Source organism: Stegostoma tigrinum, chromosome 17 (genome assembly GCF_030684315.1).
Source record: "Stegostoma tigrinum isolate sSteTig4 chromosome 17, sSteTig4.hap1, whole genome shotgun sequence".
Classification (NCBI taxonomy): Eukaryota; Metazoa; Chordata; class Chondrichthyes; order Orectolobiformes; family Stegostomatidae; genus Stegostoma; species Stegostoma tigrinum.
In genome coordinates, this window is record NC_081370.1 from 10,164,826 (window position 1) to 10,183,225 (window position 18,400).

The window sequence follows — 18,400 nt, forward strand, 5'->3', positions numbered from 1 at the left end:
TGTGCAGTGTTTATATGGAAAATTGCTGCTGGCTTTGGAGAGATGAGTACCATATTTTGAGCTTATTAGTTTTGAGGTAAATCCCTCGCTGCAGGAATGACAGGTGCGTATGTATCATGAGGACATGGGAAAGGAGGGAGGGGCAATGAGGCAACAGAAGTTATACCCTCCAGTCAGGATCTGCCAGTGAAAATGGAACTACGAGGAAAAGTGCCACAAAAGAATGTGACTTTGGACAAGTGGCCACTCATATTAGAGGCCTCATTGATGAAGACCCTACAACTTGCAACAATGGTCAGCCAGCAGGAATCAGCGTCATTGTAGTCTTGATCCTCTGCTTGCTATCTCCTTCCAAAGATTAGCTACGGGCTGTAGCATCTCATTGGTGTTTATTTTTGCCAGAACTATATAGTATTTTGAAGACGGTCAAGGTACCAGGTGACTGATGAAGAAGAAGGACTTCCACTTCCTCAATGTCCAACCAGTCTGTGATGACAACAAGAGCTTCCACCAAGTGTGCTTGCTTTCCTAGCAGCACTGACAACTCCTTTTCATCTGCTAGTCCAACCTGTCTCGGAGTTTCACTGCAACTTCCACTATTTTTAGATGAACAAAGAAAATTTGTTTAATGAAGCAAAAAACTGTGGATGCTGAAGATCTGAAACAAAAACAGAAATTTATGGCAAAACTCAACAGGACTGAGTGTTTGTGGAGAGAAAGCAGAGTTAATTTTTGGTGTCCAGTGACCCTTCTTCAGAGCTCAGAGAGGAATGTTCCTTAATGTTACAATTATTCATCATTCTGAGACGGCCCTAAATAGCTGCTTTCAGCCAAAACCATCTGCTCATTTGGACAACTATTGACCAGGCCATCAGACTTTTGACCCTTCTCGGTCAGTTTCATGGTGCCCTTCAGTAATCTTCAGTTGAAAGTCTCATTCATTGTGGTGGTTTTCTGCATTTGCCATTGCCAAAGTGGTGTAGACATCGAGACAGTGAGTCTTTGAGAGAGAATGTCTAACTGGGGGAACAGCTGGAACAAAAGGAAGACGAAGTAGAAGATGATATAGAACAGAGAACAAAGAACAATGCACCACAGGAACAGGCCCTTTGGACCTCCAAGCCTGTACTGACACATTTTGCCCTTCCATACTAAAACTTCTTCTCTTAGTCTGTATCCCTCAATTTCCTTCCTAAGTACTCAGCTAGGTGTTTCTTGAATGCTTCCACCGCCTCCTCCGCAGTGCATTTTCAGGCACTCATCTCCCTTTATGTGAAAAACTTGCCTCTCACATCTCATTTAAACATACCCTCCACACATTGAATCTGTGTCCCTCGTAATTGGCCCATCCACCCTTGGAAAATGCCTCATTTCCACTCTATCCATGCCATTCATAATCTTTTAAAAAATCTCCTGCGTTCTAGTGAAAACAAACCCAGTCAATCCAACCTTTCTTCATAGCTAAAATCGCCTATACCAGGCAGCCTCCTGGCAAACCTTTTCTATACCCTCTCCAAAGCACTCACATCCTTCTGGTAGTGTGGCGACTGGATGTGTCTTAAATATTCCAAGAGTGGCCTAATTTATTTTCAACAAAGTTTCAGCATTACTCGTCTATCCTGATACACATTGTCCCTCCCAATGAAGGCAACCTTGCCATAGACCTTTTTTATTACCTTATCTACCTGCGATGCCACCTTCAGTTTTTTTATGAACTTGCACACCCAAATCCCTTTGCATATCAATATTCTTAAGGGTTCTGCCATTCATTGTATAATTTCCATCTGTACTTAACCTTCCAAAATGCATCACCACACATTTGTCTGGATTACATTCCATCTGCCATTTTTCCACGCATGCCTCCAACTGGTTTATATTCTGCTGTGTTCTCTGCTAATCCTCACTATTCATAACTCCACCTGTCTTTGTATCGTTCATAAACTTATTAATTAGACCAACTACATTTTCCTCTGAATCATTTATGTAGACCACAAACAGTGGTGAAACTGAACAGAGAGGTACTCCTATGGCATGAAGAGATAGTCTCCTGTTACCCTCCAACAAGATTACCTTCCCTTCATGGCCTCTAGCAAGAGATCCAAGTTGAAACAAGTGGTTCCCAGCCTTTAATACTGCTGTGTTATTTTGCTACCCTCTGGTGCAGAGAAAGGCTTTGACACAAACAGTAGAGCCCTCCTTCAGGACAACCAGCAGCATCAATGATGCTTGCAGTAGGTCTTATGAGTGAATTATATGATTCATCTGATCCACTTTTAATTCTGCATCCCACTGCCTCTATGTGGATGTGAATCAAAGGCCTCCCATGTGAAAATCTGAACTTTAGTCACTTGCCCTTTCCAGTGCTAATTGGGAGAGGAACACTTCAATGCTTCTAAGCCAAGAACAGAATGGACTGCTGCTTCCTAACTCTGCAAAATTTAAACCAACAAATACTCTTAATTTAACAGAAATATTCATTCGCTTTTTAAATATATGTATAGAAGAATTGTATAGAAGAAATAGGAGACTGCACGAGTTGAAGAAGGCAGCTCACCACCACCTTCTCAAGGGCAACCAGGGATGGACAATAAATGTTGCCCAACCAGTGTGCCTCATGCCCCATGATAGAATGGAAAACAAGTTATTCATGAATTCCAGATAACAAAGTGTGGAGCTGGATGAACACAGCAGGCCAAGCAGCATCTCAGGAGCACAAAAGCTGACGTTTCGGGCCTAGACCCTTCATCTGATGCTCCTGAGATGCTGCTTTGCCTGCTGTGTTCATCCAGCTCCATACTTTGTTATCTTGGATTCTCCAGCATCTGCAGTTCCCATTATCACTCATTCATGAATTCCTTTAATATTTTCAATATTTAGTATAGTTCAAAATGAAAAGGCAAACTTTGTGGAAGATGGTACATCTCAGATATATGTTTTATTAATGGTTCTTAGGTTTTTATTTTCAGTTCCCAACTATTATAATTTCTTGGCAGCCCATAATGAAACGACTCCACAGAGGGCAGTATCCTGTCACCAAGACACCCCTAATTTACATGTGTGTTGTACTTGACAATGGTCTGGCTTCCTCAGGGCCAGCTCTCTGAGTGAGCAGAACCTCTGATACTCCTGTTTCTATCTATCAGCCAGGGCTCCCTGATTGGACCAGATGAACGGCCTCAATCAGGGAACTCATTCTTTGAAGTCTATTGGGCTGACCTTGGTATAATCACTACATCCCTCCCCCTCTAAGTCCAGGGACACAGGACCTTTTTTTTTTGTAGCCTCTCCTGGGACATGTTCACACCAGATTAGGTTCCTCCAACTCAGCCTTGGGTCTGGCTGACATGTATTGGACCATAGCCCTCCTTTTGTGCCTGTAGTATCTCACAAGAAATTCATCCTCTTCAGGCAGTAAAGGTGTCGAGGCTGTGACATCCGCCGTGCCCATCTCAGACTCTGAAGCTTCTTCAATGCAAGATGGAGAGGGAGAACCTGTCACAGGATCTGAACTTGTGATGACAATGCCTCTTACCCATGCAGAGCCATTTCTGTGGTTTCAGCACAGACTTTGTCCCCTGAAGTAAACTGTCTCTCTCACTTAGAGGAGTCTTATGCCTGGCATTGGCGTTCCTGATGTCGTTTCACTGCACCCCGCCCCCGCCACCTCATCCAGGTCCGGGAAGATCAGATTTTACCTGGTGCAGAGTCTTCTCCATATTAGTAATTGTGTGGGAGCTATCCCTGTAGTTGCATAGTGGGTGCTCCTGTAATCAAATAGGAACTGGGACAGTTTGGTATTGAGTGAAACTGTAGGCTATTTCTTTAAGCTCACCTTCAAAGTTTGGATTGCTCTTTCCAGCAGACCATTGAATGATGGAAGGTATGGAGCTGCCCATATGTGCAGAATGCCATTCAACGTTAGGAAATACTCAAGTTCCCTGCTGGCGTATGATGGCCATTATCTGGGACCAACACTCCTTAGAGTCTGTGTCTTGCAAATGATGCACGTAGCTTTCCTGTTGTGGTCCCCATGTTTGACAAATTAACTATGCACATCCAGCCACTTTGAGTGCGCGGCCACAATGACAACTGAGTCCGCGGTTTACTTGGCCATTCCCATGAATGTGCTGATAATGTTTGTTCATGTTGACACTCTGGGCACTGCTCCACCAACACAACTATGCCTGCATTCAGTCCTGCCCACCAGACTTAACCTTGCTCCAACATCTTCATTTTGGACACTCCTGGATGATCCTGGTGGAGTTCAGCCAGAACCTGGCAGTGACCTTTGCTCGGGCAAATCATTCTTGCTTCCCAAAATAAAATGCCACCCTCAGAGCTGGCCTCACCATGTCCAGAAATGTTTCAGTTCTGATTATGATGGCCCTTTTGTTTCCCTCATAATTTTACCAGGCCCAGATCTTTTTGTGTCCCCCAGTCTGATAATGTCAGTGGTGACTAGAAGGATTTCCAGAAAATTTGAAACCAGAAAGGACTTTTCCACTGGCGGCACCAATGGTGGTGTACCTGCTAGTGGGAGGTGGTTCAAGACATCTGCATTTGCTACTTGGTCTCCAAGACGGTGTTCCAACTTGTAATTATACATGCTTAAAGTGAGAGCCCACCGCTGAATTTGATCTGAAGCTATGGGTGGCACAACCTTGTCCTCCTTGAGTAGCCCAAGCTGGTGTTTGTGGTCTGTTGTTGTTACAAATTTACATCTGTAAAAGTGTTGGTGGAACTTTCACACCAAAGATGACTACCAAACCTTCCTTTTCTATCTGGGCGTATTTGTGTTCTGCATCAGCCAAAGCATGGGAACCTCACACTAATTAGGCGTTCCTCTCCATTGGGCCATCAAGACTACCCCAATAATGTTTGGGGAGACATCGCGAGTCAGCACCAGATTTTGCTTCGTATCATAGTGTGCCAACATTTTGGACAATGGTAACTGCTTCTTCACTTCCCTAAAGGCTACATCTTGGCTATGAGACCATTTCCAAGACTGCCCTGTTTTCAATAGTAGATGTAAAGATTGGAGGCCAGTTTGCGCCTGAACTTTCTGTAATAATTCACTAATCCAAGGAAAGACCCTAAGCTCTGGTACAGAAGTGGTAGCTGGGACACTTTTGATTGTCCTCACTTTATCTTCCAACAAGTGTAACTTGGTCTTGTTGACTCTGTAGGCCAAGTAGATCATTTGGGGTGTCTGGAACACACACTTTCTAAGACTTATGCCCACCTTGAAGAAATGTCTAAGGGTTATGTCCAAATTCTCCAAATGCTCTTTATTGATCATCTCTGTTATTAGTATGTCATCTGGATAAATGGCAACTTGAGGTAGACCTTGTAAAATGTTCTGCATCATCCGCTGAAGCATAGTACAGGCTGCTGCTACCCCAGATGGCAGTCTGATATCTTCGTACAACCCCTTTATGTGTATTAATTGTAGCATACGTGTTGGCATTCTCATCTAACCGCAATTGCAGGTGCGCATGGCTCGTACCCAGCTTCGTGAAGAACAGCACCCCCCGCCACCAGCTTTGCTTATATGTCCTCTGTGTGGGATTGGATATTTATGCAGCTGTGAGAAGTGGATTACTGTTTGTTTAAAATCCCCACAAAGGCAAACCGACCTGTCGGGCTTCATAATTGGTACAGTCAGTTCTGTCCATTCCATAAACTGTAGTTTTGATGATTCCTTCACTTTCTAACCTCCTGATTTCTGTCTCTTTTGCCTGTAAGGCATATAGCACTGGGATAAGGCATATGCAGAATCATGGATTTGTAAGGTGCCTTGGATCATTTGACAGTTCCAAGACCTTCTTGAAAAATGCCTGAGTGTTTAATTAGGATTCCACTTAGACAGCAATTTTCTAATCAAAAAATGTTGAGCCAATCCAGGTGAATCTTTCTTAACCAATTTTACCCAAACAGGCTTGGGCTCAAACCTTTTACAAAAATCATTGGTAACTGAACCAGCTGCTTCCCCATGCAAGACCTGAACTGAAGCTGTTCCCTGAATCTGCAGAAGTTCCCTGGAATAGGTTTTCAGTGTAGCTGAGGTCTTGCACAAACTTAGGGATTGGAGAACAGGGAGAATTTTGTTCAAAACCGATTCTGCATTCATTGAAATGTCTGTGCCGTTATCAACCTCCATTGAACCAGCTGACTATTTAAACAAACATTTATTTTGGTTTGTTCTGATTTGAATGTTGCTAAGCAGTTTAACTGTTCCAAGCCAGTTATTGGTGGACTTTCCAGGATGTGCCTTTTCTTGAACACTGCCCTTGGAGCTCTCTTAATCAATTCAGGGATTAGTGGAACACTTTTGCTGTCTCAAGTCCGTGTACTGGCAGCAATGGTTTGCTGACCCAGACCCTGAAAAAAATTTTAATCATTTGGCTGAGGCTTAGCTTTGATTTGGGGTTTTGGTGTAGGTTGACTTAGAATCCCTCTGTTCAGGATATATCCTGAGTGAGGCTATGCAATTACCTTAACCCAAGTGGTGTCCCCCAAAATCAGTCAGCCTGGCAAGGATGTCCACTTCAATCAGCATACCCTGTACCTCATAAGCTCGACTTGCTGCATTTTCTAATGACAAAGCAATTGTAATGCCTGGTTGAAGTCGACCTGGGCTTCAGCTGGTAGACGCTTTTGCGTTGGTGCATCATTAACCCACACACCTAATGATCTCTCAGCATCTCATTAAGGGTTAAACCAAAGTCACATGCTTCTGCTAGTCGCCTTTAACCCTGTCAAAAATCCCAACATGGATTTCCCTGATTCTTGAACTGGTGAGTAAAACCAATAGCATCTCAGAATTAGAGGAGGCTTAGGGTCATAATATTCCTTAACTAAATCTGTCAACTCTTGAAAGGTTTTAGTGCCTGGTGCCTCAGGGAAAGTTGGACTCCAAATAATCGAAAAAACTGCAGGCCCACAGACTGTCAGGCGAATTATTCGTTGCCTTTCATCTGTCCCAGTTTCATTTGCCTAGAAAATAATTCTTTTCCACATCTTGGGCCCAGACTTCAATGGAAGGATCGAACGAGTCAAGCTTCCCAAATGATGACATTTTGCCAGAAACGTCTACTCCAATTCAAAGACACGTTTATGAGTAAATTTCTTCAGGAGCATATTTTTTTCTGTCATCTTCACTGAAATAACTCCACAGAGACTGGTATCTCATCTTTATTTGGTTTCCTACTTTTTAAACCTGAAAGGCTCTGACTTGCTCTGAAGATAGATAAACCCAATTTGTTCCAGCTTTTCCTGATGACACAGCTGTGAGAAGTTTTGGATCAACATTGGAGTTTGCCTGTGTCTAATGCTTGAATCTGAACCCACTTAAAGCTTGATCAGTGACTGACTGAAATTGGCATGGCTTTACTTAACATGGGCTCTGATAAGAACGCTGTTTGGTTGTGACTTATTATTTGCTTGCTTTATTGAATGGCTTACTAGTTGGAAATATTGAATGCTAAATCTAGTAAACCTCAAGTTAGTTTCAACTTCATCCACATGTAATTGAGAAATATATGAAAATACAGGCTGAAAAAAACTGATGTCTACCTGGGCAGTTCCGAAAACATACATTTTGAATTCCCATTGCCTCAAATAATGACATGCTGTACAACATGAATTGCCTTCGGAATGTTGTAAGTATGGAATAGAAAGATCAATCATTATCGACATGCTATTGGCTATATTTTGTTTTCGGGTTTAAGTCATTTCTAATTCACTTAGATATCACAACTAAAAGTGCATGCTAGGTTAAGTGCAAATAAAAATCATTTTGCCCCTAAATAATCTGGTTGAAGAGCTGTATTCATGAATTAGCTTTAATGAAACCATTGCGGTGTAGTTCAGTGTGGCAACTGTATTAATATGATGAAATTGCCCAGCATTGGATACTGTCATTTTTCTTCAAAGAGTAACCAGTTGCCAACTGGTAAAAATCCAAGGATTTTTATCAAGAAGCAGTGACAGTTACTTCCTGGTTGTTGAGAATGCGTGATAAAGAAAAAAGGAAAACAGCCCCAGTCTATCCAATCTCTCTTCATAAATGGCACATAAATGTTCAGCTCAGGTAATACCCCAGCAAATCTCCTCTGCACTCTTTCTGGTGCTATCATGCTCCTCTTCACATGTGGTTTCCAGAACTCCACACAGTACTCCAGTTGTGGCCTAAATAATGTTTGATGCAGTTCTTGCATAATCTCCCTGCTCTTAAACTTTTGTGCCTTGATTAATAAAAGTGAGTCTACTATACACCTCTTATGAGTCATCAACACGTCTTCACGAATAGAAGGTGATATGAAGTATGGTGACAGATGATGATGAAGTGGACAGGTTACTGTTGAACTTAAGTGCTGTTCCATCTATGCCTTGGCAAGTACTCCATCACAGCTTCTGACTCGTGTCTTATAGATGGTCATACACACTCTGTCCCTCACTCACACACGTGCACCCTATCTGCACCCCTCACAGACACACACTCTCTTAGTCTCCCTCGTATACATACACACACACGCACAGAACACACACACACACAAACACAGACACACTCGCTCACCCTCTGCCTCTCTCTCTCCCTCTCTCTCCACTTCACACACACAGTTTCTGACCTTGTAGACTTGGGATTTAAACAGTTGCTTTGGTTCAGTTTGTGGTCAATGGCAGCCCACAGGATAAGGTTCTATCTAAATGAAAATTTGTTCTTTTCATAGGAACTGTTCTTGATGACATTGCTACTAAGGACACATGCATTCCTTTGAGTCACTGTCCTTGTGTTCTAAATGGTCAAGTCTATGCTCCTGGCGGTTCAGTGAATTCACCTTGCAAATCCTGGTAAAGCTAACTTATTTATGAAGTTGTCAACCCTTTCTCTTGTGATAAATGTTAAAGACACGTTATTATTGCTGAAAGAACTTGAGTCCTAAAGTGGATAGAACAATGTACAGTTTTCAATTTGATTTGTATTTCTATATTGCGCGTGTTAAGAAGGGGTGACATAATTTTAGTTTAATTCTTCAGGTCTATCAGTTGTACCGGACAATCTGCAAAGTTGTTTACGTGCACTTACATGAGGCTGAACACCTGTGGAGTGAATACTCAGTGCTTTAGAAAATAAAGAATAGAAAATTGGAGGGAAAAAAAAATGGGAGATGTTACCTAGCAACAAAGACAGGGAGAAAGAGACATGGAAAAATTATTTTAGAAAGACAGATGTATTCTGTATGTCAGGTAGTGTATAGATTTCTGTCAAAAAGAACAGGTGTGTGGTAGCAAAGGTTAGTTTAGCATTCTCCAAAGTGGTTTTGGATGAAACAGAATCCCGAGTAGCTTAGAATACGGTAAGATGCAAGCCCCAGAAATAGAAGACGTTGAAGTGTGTGAAAAAAAGTCTTAAATGACTTGATTCCATGAGCTTGAAGAACATATGTTGGGTAGTAAGTTATCTGTGTTAGCAGTTCCTTTGAGGGTCTCTCAAGAAAGCATAAACTAAAGAAGGAAGCATTGATTAGATGCAGAGATTTGCTGGAATGAAACCAACTGAAGAATGAACTTTAAAGTGAAAAACAGCTGATTCATCAGAAATGTTTGACTATCTGTAAGGTTATTGAGAATACAAGATCAAATTTTAATTTCTTAATTGGCGTCTTCAGGCTAGATAACTAATTCTTGTGCAGTGCAAAATAGTTTCCTTTGCCCTGCTTTGTGAAATAAATATTGATGTTCTTTTGTTAAAAGTACAATGGCAGCTTCTTGTGAACATGTTCAGTGAATGACCATCCAGGAAACAAACTGCAAAATTAAGATTTACAGTTTATCAAGTCACATTTCACTCTGGTACAGAGGATGAAATAAATGTCAGAGATTTAAAAAACATATAAGAGCACAAATCTGGATGTCCAATCATTTCACATAAATGTTCAGTTACACATAAATGTATATTTGAAGCTACAGTGTGTCGAATGTTAATAATCTTTTGAGCTTTACTACCTGACAGGGAGTTTTTAGGGAATTACACTTCATTGATTCTCAATGATAAGTGATGTGGAGTTACGGGATCCCCTACGTTATGGGTCTCAGGAATTGTATATCTCAGTTTTTTGGCATATACAATTTTATGTTCTTTCACCATTATTGTTTTGGGTGTTTGGGAAACAAACCTCTGGTGCTCATCTCCTTATCATCTATCGTAAATGTTTGTCTCATCATCATTTTTAGCTAAATCATGTCATATATGAGTGCCTAATACAGCTTTTTACAAAACCAAGTCTGCATTTGGCATATAGACATGGAGTTATGTGCATAGTATTTACAATGCAGAAGTGTAGATGATTTAACCATGCATATGGACTTGCCCATGCAAGATATGATTTTGCCAGAGCAGATACTTCCAGGTAAATCTGCCTCAGGATAGTGGGATGCATTCAAGAAGGTAATATGGAGAGTACAAGGTCACCATATTCCAATAAAGAGGAAGTGTGGGACCATTAAAACCTGTGTACCTTGGAAATCCAGGGATATACGGCATTGGATTAAGAGAAAAGGGGAGGCTAATGGCATATACCGAAGGCTCAAGATAGCAGAAGCTTGAGTGGAGTATAGAATATGCAAGAGGGAACTTAAAAGGGTCATTAGGAGACCTAAGAGGGAATACTGGCAGGTAAAGGAAAAAGAAACAGAAATTGCTGGAAAAGCTCAGCAGGTCTGGCAGCCTTTGTGAAGAAAAATCAGAGTTAACATTCGGGTCTGGTGACCCTTCCTGAGAACTGGTGGTAGCTTGGAAAATGTTGGTTTATATGCAGAAAATAGGGAGGGGGAGGGAGTAACGAGTAAACGATAGGTGGAGATAGAGTCCAAAGAGAGAGAAGTGCAGTTGGATAGACAATGAAGTTGATAACAGCCTGGCTAGGAAGGTGCATATCTGCTAATGGGGACTGTTAGTGACTAACAATAGGTAGTGTGTAATGGCAGACTGTGAGATAATAAGGCCTGATGTGTGGGGTAGGGGGCTAGGACACCAGAGAGCTTAGGCCCTAAAATTATTGAACTTTATATTGAGCCCAGAGGACTGCAGGGTCCCCAAGTGGAAAAGAAGTGTTCTTCTAGCTTGCGCTGAATTTTACTGGAACACTGCAGAGGGCCTGAGACAGTGATGTTGACCAGGGAACTGCCGCTTTACCACACCACCCTTTTCTCTTGCTGTTTCGGACCTGAAACTTTAACTCTGATTTTTCTTCACAGATGCTGCCAGACCTGCTGAGCTTTTCCAGCAACTCTGCTTTTGTTCCTGATTTATAGCATCCTCAGTTCTTGCTGTTTTCATAATATTAAGGAAAATCCTAATTTGCTTTCCGGGTTAATTAAGGTCAAAAGGATAATGAGGTAAAGAGTAGGCCCATTAAAAGCCACAGTGGTAATTTGTGCATGGAGCCAGAGGATGTAGGTAGGATTGTAAATGAATACTTTGGGTTGGTGCTCAAAAGTGAGCTGGATGATGTGGGTATAGAAATCAGGGAGAAGAACTGGATTAGCATAAACAGATAAGGTATCTGGCAGATTTAAAAGTGATAAATTTCAGGGTTGGATGAAATGTATGCCAGGTTATTGAGTGAGATGAGGAAGGAAGTAGAAAGGGCAAGTGGAAAAATTTTCAGTTCCTTTATGGCCACAGCAGAGGCGCTGGATGACACCAAAATACAGGCCACTGGTGGTGGGGTAACTATTGGAAGCAAGTCTGAGAGACAGAATGAACCTGCATTTGGAGAGGCAAGGTTTAACCAAGAGCACCCAGCATGGTTTTGTTAAGGTGAGATGATGTCTGACAAACTTGATTGAAATTTTCAAAGAGGTCACCAGGTATGTAGATGAGGGCAGTGCTTTTGATATTCTCCACATGGAATTCAGCAAGGTTTATGATAAGATCCCGCAAGGGACTCTGACAGCTAAGAGGCCGTGGGATCAAAGAAAATTTAGCAAATGGATCCATAATTGGCTGAGTGGTAGAAAGCAGAGGGTGATTGTTGAGGGGTATTTTTCTGACTGGGTGTCTGTGTCCAAAGGGGTCCCACTAGAGTCAATATTGCTTACACACATGATTTAGTGAATGTGGGAGGGTAAATCAGTAAGCTTGCAGAAGAGACAAAAATTGATGGAGTGGTAAATAGTGAGGAGGCTAGCCTTAGGTTACAAAATGATGTAAATGTGCTGGTCAGATGGTTTGAACAGTGGTAAATAGATATCAATCCAGATAAAGTTGAGCAGATGCACTTGCGCAAGACAAATGAGGCAAAATAGTACATCATGAACAATGAAATAATGAACTCTGTAAAGCACTGACGATCAGAACAACGTTAGTGCACATGCCCACTACCCATCCCCCCCATCCCATTCTCTTAAGGTATCATGACAGATGGAGAAAGTGGTTAAGAAGGCACATGGTAAAACCGCCTTTATTAATTGAGGCATAGAGTTTGAGAGCAGAGTTTATACTGGAACTGCGTGAAACATTAGCTAGGTCACAACTAGAGTTTTAAATGCAGTTCTGGAAGACAAAGTCATGCATTTCCGAAAGTATTAACATATTGTTAATGAGATAAGTTGTCAAACAAGAATTACAGGAACTAGGACTGAGAACTTTGTTTGCGGCCCTCTTAAAGAAGAAAGAGAGAGAAGAGCATGAAGTGATGATGGTGCAGATTCATGCATGTACCACAAGCATGAGCTCTGTTTCACAACTTTCTTACTCACAGTAAATGATATATTGTTGAACTGTTCAAAGGCCAAATTCATGGAAAGTGGAATTCTCAAATTAAAATAAATAAAATATAGAATCACGTTACAGGTACAGTAGTAATACACAGTCTAAATAAAGCTGATGTCATGAATTTCCATCCATTTTTATTTGTCAATTGCTATCTGGATATCCGCTGATTCTTTTGATGTAGGTGTTTCAGAAGACAGGGGCCATTTTAGAAATCTTGTTTACAAGTGCCTGTTCAGCAAAAATCATCTGACTTTGATTAATTATTTTGAATCTTTGACTCACAGGTTATTGTTTCAAGAACCTGCCCTCTGAGTGAAATCTTGACAGATGCAGAAAAAACTTACTCAGACATTGAGCAGGCCAACACAGCTGTTCTGTTCCTGCTGTGCCAATTGGTTACAGCATCTCCAAATTGTATTTAAGTTTGACTCGATCATTTCTGTAGCAATGTCCTATCATAGGTATGTTTCCTATGATTGTGAATTGTCTAGTCAGTGCCTTTTCAATACCACCTTTTGTATTTGTCTTCAATGACATCTGTGTCTTCAATCCTTCCTCGAATTCATGCAGCTTGAATTGAAAGACTTGAGGTGCTATGCTGATTCCAAATGGCATCTGGTTCTGACAGTATTGACTAAAAGTGCGTGGAATGTGGTTAGGTATGATGGTTGTTCTTTGAAACTTACTTTTTAAAACCTATCACTGACATGGAAAATTGTGAATTCTTGAGCATATTAAATTAATACATTGTAAATGACTTTGCCAAAGAAGATGTTACTATCCAAGTCATGGTGACAGAGCAGTTACAGGTTTCAAAGTGATGAGGAGAAGATTTTGGTTAAGTTGACTGCATTGAGTAGGTTCCAGAAATGGCTGCAACGTGAAAGCAAACTGTCCATAATTTTCCAATCTTCCTTTGGTACAGGGTGGTACCATAGGCCTGGAGAATTGCAAATGTTATACACTTGTTCAATGAGTGTGAAAGATAAAATAGGCCTGTCAGTTTTACTGCAGTGACAGGGAAGCTTTTATAAACAGTGATTCACAACAAAATGAATAACTAATAAAATATGGGTTGATTAAGGAAAGTGAATGTGGATTTTGTGTTTCTCTAACTTGTTTGAGCCTTCTTTTTTGTCAAGGTAATAGAGAACATTGATATAAGTAATGCTGTTGAAATGATTTACATTGACTTACAGATGGTGTTTAATAAAGTGCAACACAACAGATTTATGTGTAAAGTTAGGGCTCATGGAATAAATGGATCAGTAGCAACATGGATACAAAATTGGCCAAATGATAAAAAACAATAGTTTTTAACTGATGGAAGAGATTTGTTAGGACCCCTGCTTCTCTTAAGTACTTAGTGGCCTAGAATTTAGTGTACAGGGTACAATTTCAAAAACTAGGTGATACAAAATTTGGAAACATTGCAAGTAGTGAGGAGGATAATATAACATTTTCAAGGGACATTTACTAAATAAGGAACTGAGGGCATTGTTGCCAATTTTGTAGATGACAAAAGGAAGTGGGGCGGCTGCAGAAGGACGTGGACGTGTGAGGAGAGTGGTTAAAGGAATGGCAGATAGAAACAATGTGGCAAAGTGGGATGTTATGCACTTTGATAGGTAGAATAGGGGCGTAAACAATTTTCTAAACTTCAGAAATCTGAACCACAAAGGGACTTAGGACTCCTAGATCAGGATTCTCTTAAGGTTAACATGGAGGTTCAGTTGACAGTGAGGAAGACAAAGGCAATGTTAACATTCATTTCTAGAATAAAAGAGTAGAGATGTGCTGCTGAGGCTATATAAGGCTCTGCATAGACCACTCTTGGAATGTTCTGAGCAATTTTGGGCCCTGTATCTAGGGAAGGATATGCTGGTTTTGGAGGGGGTCGAAAGGACGTTTGCAAGAATAAACCTGGGGATGAAGGGCTTGTCATGTGAATAGAGGTTCAGGACTCTGAGTCTGTCCTTGATGGAGTTTAGAAGGATGAGAGGGAGGATCTCGTTGAAATTTATGGAATACTGAGAAACCTGAATAGTGCCAACATGGAGCACATGTTTCCACTGTTAGGGGAGACTAGGACCTGAGAGCACAGTTTCCAAGTGAAGGGGTGAGCCTTTGGAGTGGAGATGAGCAGGAGTTTCTCCAGTCAGAGAGTTGTGAATCTGTGGAGCTCATTATTGCAATGGGCAGTGGAGGCCCATGTTGAGTGCATTTAAGACAGAGATAGGTTCTTGATTAGTAAGCGGGTCCAGGGTTATAGGGAGTACAGAGGGGTAGGGGGGTTGAGAAACATATCGGCCATGATCAAATGGCTGAATTGATAGGCTGAATGCCTAATTCTGCACCGATATCTTATGGTCTAAGTGTGAGTCCAGGCCCACAACAATGTGGTTGACCATCAACTTCCCTCTTGGAAATTAGGGCAATAAATACTGGCCTAGCCAGCTACGCCATAAATGAATAAGAAAAAAGACAAGTTGGTGGAATCATTTTGATAGGAAGAATCCGGAGAGGTTACATAAGATAAAGGAGAACCACAATGCTTGTACTTGAATTTTCAAACCATATTTGATAAGGTAGCCCTGAAGCGGTTATTACACAAAATAAGGATTCTTAAGATAATATAATGGCGCATTTTGAGGATTGGTTAATAAACAGAAAAGACAGAGTAAAAATGGGATGTGTTTGGTTTAGGATACTGGCAGAAAGGACACTGATGAAGGGTCTAGGCCTGAAACGTCAGCTTTTGTGCTCCTGAGATGCTGCTGGGCCTGCTGTGTTCATCCTGCCTCGCATTTCATTATATTTGATGAGGACTTGTCTACTGAGGTAATATGGGCTGAGGTTAGAAACAGGAAAGGAGAGGTCACCCTGTTGGGAGTTTTCTATAGGCCTCCAAAAAGTTCCAGAGATGTAGAGGGAAGGATTGCAAAGATGATTCTGGATAGGAGCAAAAGTAACAGGGTGGTTGTTATGGGGCCTTTAACTTTCGAAATATTGACTGGAAACGCTATAGTTCAAGATTTAGATGGGTCAGTTTTTGTTCAATGTGTGCAGGAGGGTTTTCTGACACAGTATGTGGATAAGGGAAACAAGTGGCAAGGCCATATTGGATTCAGTACTGGGTAATGAGTCAGGTTAGATGTTAGATTTGGAGGTAGGTGAGCACTTTGGTGATAGTGACCACAATTTGGTTACGTTTACTTACTTTAGCGATGGAAAGGGATAGGTGTATACCGCAAGGAAAGAGTTATTACTGAGGAAAAGGCAATAATGAGGCGATTAGGCAAGATTTAGGATACACAGGATGGGGAAGGAAACTGCAGATGCTGGGCACAATTGAAATGTGGAGCTTGTTCAAGGAACAGCCACTCTGTGTCCTAGATAAATATGTATCTGTCAGGCAGGGAGGAAGTGGTCGAGCGAGGGAAATGTGTTTTACCAATGAAGTTGAATCTCTTGTCAAGAGGAAGAAGGAGGCTTATGTAAAGATGAGGTGTGAAGGCTCAGTTAGGGCGCTTGGGAGTTACAAGTTAGCCAGGAAGGACCTAAAGGGAGAGTTAAGGAGAGCCAGGAGGGGACACGAAAAGTCTTTGGCAGGTTAGATCAAGGAAAACCCTAAAGCTTTCTATAGGTATGTCAGGAATAAAAGAATGACTAGAGTAAGATTAGGCCCAGTGAAGGACAGTACGGGAAGTTGTATGTGGAGTCAGAATAGACAGGAGAGATGCTAAATGAATATTTTTCATTAGTATTCACAAAGGAAAAAGATAATGTTATCGAGGAGAACACTGAGATACAGGCTATTAGATGAGACAGGATTGAGGTTCATAAGGAGGAGGTGTTCGCAATTTTGGAAAGTATGAAAATAGATAAGTCCCCTGGCCCGAATGGGATTTATCATAGGATTCTCTGGGAAGCGAAAGGAGATTGCAGAGCCTTTGGCTTTGATCTTTACATCATCATTGTCTAAAGGAATAGTGCCACAAGACTGGAGGACAGAAAATGGTGTCCTCTTGTTGAAGAAGGGGAGTAGAGACAAGCCTGGTAATTACAGACCGGTAAGCCTTACTTTGGTTCTGGGTAAAGTGTTGGAGACGATTATAAGAGATAGAATTTATAATCATCTAGAAAGGAATAATTTGATTAGGGTTAGTCAACACGGTTTTGTGAAGGGTAGGTTGTGCCTCACAAACCTTATTAAGTTCTTTGAGAAGGTGTCCAAAACAGGTGGATGAGGGTAAAGCGGTTGATGTGATATATATGGATTTCAGTAAAGCGTTTGATAAGGTTCCCCACGGTAGGCTGTTGCAGAAAATACGGAGGCATGGGATTGAGGGTGATATAGTGTTTGGATCAGAAATTGGCTAGCTGTAAGAAGACAGAGGGTGGTGGTTGATGTGAAATGTTCATGCTGGAGTTCAGTTCCTAGTGGTGTACCACAAGGATCTGTTTTGGGCCACTGCTGTTTGTCATTTTTATAAATGACCTGGATGAGGGCATAGAAAGATGGTTTAGTAAATTTGCGGATGACACTAAAGTTGGTGGAGTTGTGGGTAGTGTGGAAGGATGCTACAGGTTACAGAGAGACATAGATAAGCTGCAGAGATGGGCTGAGAGGTAGCAAATGGAGTTTAATGTGGAAAAGTGTGAGGTGATTCACTTTGGAAGGAGTAACAGGAATACAGAGTACTAGGCTAATGGTAAGATTCTTGGTAGTGTGGATGAGCAGAGAAATCTTGGCGCCCGTCTGCATAGATCCCTGAAGTTGCCACCCAGGTTGGTAGGATTGTTAAGAAGGCATACAGTGTGTTAGGTTTTATTGGTAGAGAGATTGAGTTTTGGAGCCAAGAGGCCATGTTGCAGCTGTACAAAACTCTGGTGTGGCCACTCTTGAAATATCGCATATGATTCTGGTCGCAGCATTATAGGAAGGATGTGGAAGCATTGGAAAGGGTGCAGAGATTTACCAGGATGTTGCCTGGTCTGGAGCAAAGGTCTTATGAGGAAAGGCTGAAGGACTTGAGGCTGTTTTTGTTTGAGAGAAGAAGGTTAAGAGGCGACTTAATAGAGACATACAAGATGATCAGAAGACTAGATAGGGTGGACAGTGAGAGCCTTTTTTCTTTGGATAGTGATGGCTAGCACGAGGGGACATAGCTTCAAATTGAGGGGTGATAGATATAGGGCAGATTGGTAGTTCTTTACTCAAACTAGGAAAGTAAGAGCGTGGAATGCCCTGCCTGCAACAGTAGTAGACTCACCAACTTTAAGAGCATTTAAATGGTCATTGGATAAACATATAGATGATAATGGAATGGTCTAGGTTAGATGGACTTCAGATTGGTTTCACAGGTCAGCGTAACATCAAGGGCTGAAGGGCCTGTACTGCGCTGTAATGTTCTATGTTCTATGATTGGTATTTGAGCCTCCCTATTTACAATGCATATAGATAACATGATGAGTGTAATATTTGCTGTCTGTACAAAGTTAGGTGGGAAAGTAATTGGGTTAGAAAGGTGAAGAACATGCAGAGGCTGCAGAAGGAAATATTATATGGGTTAAATGAGATTACAACATTGTGGCAGATGGAAGAAGTGCACTAAA

At 41.5% G+C, this 18,400-nt stretch overlaps 1 protein-coding gene across 1 annotated transcript in view; it reads left to right on the forward strand.

Annotated features, from left to right (window-relative positions):
* Window positions 1-18,400, forward strand: part of LOC125459471 (mucin-6-like) — a 210,458-nt gene that overhangs the window by 72,812 nt on the left and 119,246 nt on the right. The window contains exon 10 of the mRNA XM_059652220.1: window positions 8,733-8,853. Coding sequence (XP_059508203.1) covers window positions 8,733-8,853 — 121 coding nt within the window. The remainder of the gene's footprint in view (window positions 1-8,732; window positions 8,854-18,400) is intronic.